The sequence below is a fragment of the Camellia sinensis genome, chromosome 14 (assembly GCF_055761805.1).
Source record: "Camellia sinensis isolate YWXY chromosome 14, ASM5576180v1, whole genome shotgun sequence".
Classification (NCBI taxonomy): domain Eukaryota; kingdom Viridiplantae; phylum Streptophyta; class Magnoliopsida; order Ericales; family Theaceae; genus Camellia; species Camellia sinensis.
This window is the reverse complement of record NC_138974.1, coordinates 18,522,574-18,528,573: the sequence shown is the minus strand read 5'-3', so window position 1 is coordinate 18,528,573 and position 6,000 is coordinate 18,522,574. Positions and strand designations below refer to the sequence as shown.

At 39.7% G+C, this 6,000-nt stretch overlaps 1 protein-coding gene across 1 annotated transcript; it reads right to left on the bottom strand.

The window, feature by feature from the left end:
- Nucleotides 1-3,388: 3,388 nt before the first annotated feature.
- LOC114273080 (uncharacterized) lies at nt 3,389-4,630 on the bottom strand. The gene is made up of 2 exons (XM_028214871.2): nt 4,444-4,630; nt 3,389-4,365 (listed from the first exon to the last, which is right to left on the bottom strand). The coding sequence occupies exons 1-2, from the start codon at nt 4,498-4,500 to the stop codon at nt 3,673-3,675; spliced, it is 750 nt and encodes a 249-aa protein (XP_028070672.2). The 5' UTR covers nt 4,501-4,630; the 3' UTR covers nt 3,389-3,672.
- Between the last annotated feature and the right edge of the window lie 1,370 nt (nt 4,631-6,000).

Below are 6,000 nucleotides of genomic sequence, written 5' to 3'. Positions count from 1 at the left end.
TTTTTTAATCTGCAGGAAAAGGCCATAGACTTCTTTTGGACAAAGGAATGTGAAGTCGCCTTGGTCGACTTGAAAAGATGCCTGACCACAACTCCAGTTGTCTCAAATCCGATACCTGGAGAGGAACTGTTCTTATACCTGGCAATTTCAGAGCATACAATAAGTGCAGTGGTGATCAGAGAAGAGAATGGAGAACAAAGAGCAGGGTACTATGTAAGTAAAACCTTAGCAGGCACAGAGACTTGGTATTTACCCCTAGAGAAATTGACATTGGCGTTAATCATAACTTCCAAGAAGTTGAACCATTATTTTCAAGCCTACAAGATTGTGGTATTGACTGAGCACCCCTTGAAGTCCCTGCTACAGTAAGGAGATCTAACAGGTAGGGTGGCCAAATGGGCAGTGGTACTAGGCCAATATGATTTAGAGTTCAGACCCAGAACAGCAATTAAAGGCCAGGTTTTGGTTGACTTCATGGCCGAGTTCACACCAGGTGCCATCCCGCGTCAGGCTCCGATGAGTCGCAGCTTAGGATGTCTAAAGGAACAAGAAGAGACCCAACTGGGAATAAAAAACCCCACAACAGAGCAGAAGAAAGAGGAGAAACTCAAGCCCTGCGATATTTACATTGGCGACTCCTTCTGCCTTTTTGTTGATGGAAGTTCAAACCGTCAAGGAGCGGGGGCAAGAGAAGTGCTAGTATCGCTAGATGGGCAGATGTTAGAACAGTTTATTCGTTTAGGGTTTAAGGCCTCAAACAATGAAGCAGAATATGAAGCATTGATCACAGGACTGAAGCTGGCAGTAGTAATGGAAGCCGACGAGGTGGTGGTCTTCTATGACTCCCGGCTTATTGTGAACCAGGCAACAGGCGAGTATGCAACCCGAGATGAAAGAATGATAGCTTATGTCAAAGATGTTGTTAGACTGCTAGCCTTGTTTCAAGACTGCCGACTACAGCAGGTTAGCCGAGATGACAACAGACATGCCGATGCCTTGGCTAACCTGGCTAGTACAATGAAATCAGGAGAGGCAAGGACAATAATGGTTGATTATTTGCAAGTCCAAGTGTGGAACTACTAATCACTGAGTATGAAGCAATGTGTGTGGAGATGGGCCCAAGTTGGATGGATGCAATACTAATGTTCCTTAGAGATAGAAAGCTGCCAGATGATCGCAAAGAAACACATAAGACCAGATTAAAGTCGGTTAGGTTTAGCTTGACAACAGAAGGACATCTCTACAGAAGGTCTTTTACTGGTCCACTTTTGAGATGTGTGCATTTTGTATGAAATACATGAAGGGATGTGTGCAAGCCATGCTGGGGGGAGGTCACTTGCTCATAGGGCCATTACTTAAGGGTACTGGTGGCCCTATATGCAGAAAGATGCTGAAGCCTATGTCAGAAAGTGTAAGCAGTGTCAAAGGTTCGCGCCTTTAATACATCAATCAGCAGCAGATTTGAACCCAGTGTTCAGCCCTTGGCCATTTGCCCAGTGGGGCATAGATCTTGTTGGACAACTACTCCAAGCAACTTGACAAAGGAAGTTTTCGCTGGTAGCAACTGACTATTTCACAAAGTGGGTAGAAGCTGAACCCCTTGCGAAGATTCGGGACACTAATGTGAAGAACTTATATGGAATAACATCATCACCAGATTTTGGATCCCAAGGGCAATAATAGCACACAATGGTACACAATTTGATAGTAAGCTAAACAAAAACTTCTGTGCAAAGTACAAAATCAAGAACTATTACTCCACTCCAAGTTTCTCTTAGAGTAATGGTTAGGCAGAAGCATCTAACAAGATTATCTTGGATGGGATCAAGAAGAGGCTGGAAGCAGCAAAGGGAAAATGGGTGAAAGAGTTGCCCAGTGTACTTTGGACATATCGGACTACGCCGAGAAGATCAATTGGGAAATCCTCATTTGCCATGGCTTATGGCACAGAAGCAGTTATCCCACTGGAAGTTGGCATCCCAGAGATCAGAACCCAAGGAGTAGAGAATGGAACTAACGAGGCATTCCTTGCCCGAGATCTAGACTTACTTGAGGAGAAAAGGAAGAGAGCAGCAATTCAACTAGGAGCGTACTAGCAACAACTTGCTAGGGCTTATAATAAAAAGGTCAACCTAAAAGAGTTCAAAGTTGGGGACCTGGTGCTAAGGAAAATGGTCGGCAACAAAAAAGATCCTAGGAAGGGAAAGCTGGGCCCAAATTGGGAGGGGCCTTATAGATTTATCTCGGTCGCCAGCAATGGTGCATATCAGCTTGAAGATTGTAAGGACAAAGAGTTTCCAAGACCCTGGAACACTTACAACTTGAAGTTTTTCTATCATTAGATTTTTGTTTTTTTTTTTATGTCATTAGCCGAAGTAATAATAAAAATTTTAGCTTGATTTTTGAAATTTGTGTAATAGGACTAACTAGTCCTTTGGCGATGTTTCTGATTGAAACATGACAAATAATTTAGACTTATTATATGGCAGAGTTGAATTATACTTGCATATAATATAATTGAACTAAGTTGAGCGATGTTTCTGATTGAAACATGACGAATAACTTAAACTTATTATATGGCAGAGTTGAATTATACTTGCATATAATAGATTTGAACTAAGTTGAGCGATGTTTCTGATTAAAACATGACGAATAACTTAGACTTATTATATGGCAAAGTTGAATTATACTTACATATAATAGAGTTAAACTAAGTTGAGCGATGTTTCTGATTGAAGCATGACTTAGACTCATTATATGGCAGAGTTGAATTAAGTTGAATTGAAATTAGGCTTGCTATGTTGGCAAAATTAATTAACAGAGAAACCAAGGTTGAGAACGTCGGCTAATCTTTGTTTGAATCTGACTTCGGCAAAAGATTATACGTGTTTAATGTGAACATAAGTGAAATTTAGGTTCACATTAGGGGGCAGAGAGCTAGAGAATGATAGATGAGCTTAAAAATTTGAAGTGCTTTAGGCTTGTTAAAATTTTTTGGAAACATTTACAGGTTAAGAATTGGCTTAATACTTATTGAAATTTTTGAAAAATTTACAAGTTACAATTAAGCCGAGGTAATATTGAAAGAAGTACCTGACGTACGTACTTGCCGAGATGACCAAGTTGCCAAACTTAGGAAGGATAGAAGACAGAAGTCATGATAGAAAATAGTAAGTGAGAATGAAGTAGCAAGTTTAAAGAAACAAACACTTGTAAAAATATTTCACAATATTTTTAAGTGTCAAACCAAGGCCAAGATAGGCAATTAGAAGATATATCTAAGGTGCTTTACCCCGAGGAGATTGCATAGTTAAGGTGTACCTTGAAGGCATGCAAAAAATATTCTAAGTATGAAAGAAAGCAGTAAAGCCTACAAACATTCAAACACTTAGAAGAGAGGAGGAGGCTTGTATTCAAAAGACAACTTGTTCAAAGTACAAAAGGCACATCGCTAGACTGGAATTAAAACATTGTCTAACAAAGTTGCAGAGACTACAAAGGAAAAAGTACAAGATATCAAAACAAAGAAAATGTTCTAGACAGGCTATTCTGCGTTGACGGGTCGTTGAGTATCGACCTCGGCACACAGCTGGGAAAGTTTCTCGCAGTCCTCTCAGCTTCAATCTCGACATTAATCTTCTGAAGAGTTTTGTCGAGGCTCTTCTCGACTATCTATACCTCGGCCTCTGACACGACTCTTTTGGGAGAGGTACTCTTGGAGACCTCGTCCTCATCATCCTGAGTCAAGTCCAGGATTTGCTCATTTAGAGTTGGGAACTTGGCCCCAGTAGAACCCTCTCCGCCAGCTCCAACCTCGACTTCTTCTCCTTCTCCTTCTCCTTCTTCTCCCCTAGCCTCACCCTCAGATTGGCTTGGAGCAGGGCGGAATGGTACTACAAGTCGGCTCTCATCTCGGAGGAGTGAGTCCTCGGGGACAGCCAACTCTTTCAGAGCAGCCATCCAACCAAGGGTGTAAGCCATGTTGCATGCTTGTTTGACTTGCTTTTTGTACTCCTGGCGGACGTCGACTGCCCTCTCGGCGTAGGCCTTCGTGTCCGCCTCCCTGATTTCAGCTACCTTTGTAGACAGTGTCGTTTGGAGCTCAGTTTGGGCCTGGGCCTCTTTCTCTTTGGCCTCTTTTACCTCGGCCTGAGCGGCCTCGACGACATTTTTCGCAGCTTCGGCACGGTCCTCGGCTGCTTTCAAGGATAACTCAGTAGCCTTGGCCTGATCAAGCAGACCTCGGATGCGAGCCTCGCCTTTGTTGAGCGCAGAGAGAAGTTTGGTTGCCTCCTTGGTCTTTTGGGTTAGTTCTTTCTTACAGTCCTCGGCCTTGACTGCGAATGAATGACCTTGTTGAATGGCCTGCAAGAAAAGGAAATAGATTAGTAAAAGTTTGGCTAAGTGTTAGAAGACTTCAGAACGATAAGGTAAAAGACTTACCAAGACGCAGTGTTGCATCATCAGAGCATAGTTTTCATACTCAGTTAGCTCAGCCATTCGGTTGATGTTGGCTGGCAATAGAACGGCAGTAGAGATGGCGGTACTGACTTCAACACTATCTAGCACGTTATCGCCAGCTAACAGATGTAACGCCTCAAATTTCTAGCCCAAATGATAATACAACAATTATGAATCTTTCAAGGAAAACCGAATTTAAATCTCCAAACTTACATTACATGATACAATAGTTCTTCATGTAACAATACATTAATCCAACAACAAGTAAATAAACAAATAAATACCTCTAAGGGTTTACAAGTTTCCAAGGCTTGAGCCTGGTTACACAAAACGGTTATTCAAACCCACACACATATAGCCTTTGGCTTACATATAGAATCCTAGCAAAATGAGAGTCTCATACTCTCAACACATATTTCTACGCCTTTAGTTAGGCTGCATCACCATATCTTTTCCTGCATAAAAATCCCGTAGGGTGAGAATAAAACCCAATAGGAAATCCTTAACAAAGTATATACATTTTATACAAGTCTCAAGAGATGAATGCACATGCCATATTATGCTATTTTAAAAGAAAATCACATCTTCATCTTTGAAAACCCTCATGCTCAATAATGTCATGCAATTTCAATTCTTCAAAACTTAACAATTCATTTCAAGAGCCGTAAATACGACTCTGGTAATCCCTAGGTCGATGTCTGCAAGTAGACTATATAAGTACTACTAATTTGTCATTTTTACCGGTATTAACCGGAAGGCTCAACACCTATCCGCGCGGATTTTCAATCTTTCACCCCGGACTCTCAGGCCAACTTATTCAATATCATTTATACCACCTATCAAGACTTATCAACATATTTATCCCAAAACCATTCCATGAAAACTTGTTTCTCAACATTCTTTTCTCAATGCAAGTTTTCAAATCAACTTTCAAAGTTTAATGTAGTCAAATGAATTGATATGCCAATAACACAAGATGAATATAAATACTTTTATTCCAATTCCTCATCCAAGGAATAACACAATTCTCTCTTCTCAAGTATCCTCAACAAGTAGTCATTTCAAGACTATTTCAATGTTTTGAACAATAATTTTCAAAATGAACAATAATTTTCATATTTCTTGAAATTCATCATTTATATAAATATAAATAAGAAATTTTCCAAACATCTATTTATTTTGACACACAAAATAAATATAATAATATCATTCATAGATTTTCAGTCTCTCAAAAAAAAATCCCAAATTCTAGGTTTTTTATCTAAAACTATACAACTCAAATCTTTTGAAAGAAAACTTTTTAAAATCATCTTCTTCTTTCTTTCTTTTTCAATCAACGAAGATCAAAACCCATAAGATCATTTTAAAAGAACAAGAGACAAACACACTTTCAAAATCGCTCAACTTCTTGAATCAACAATCAATTTTCAAAGCTATCGAAAGATGATTTCGAAAATCATATAGATCTTGCAAAAACATATATATAACTCTAAGAAAATCCCTACCTCAAGTTTTGAAGAAGAAATGAGATGAAACCCC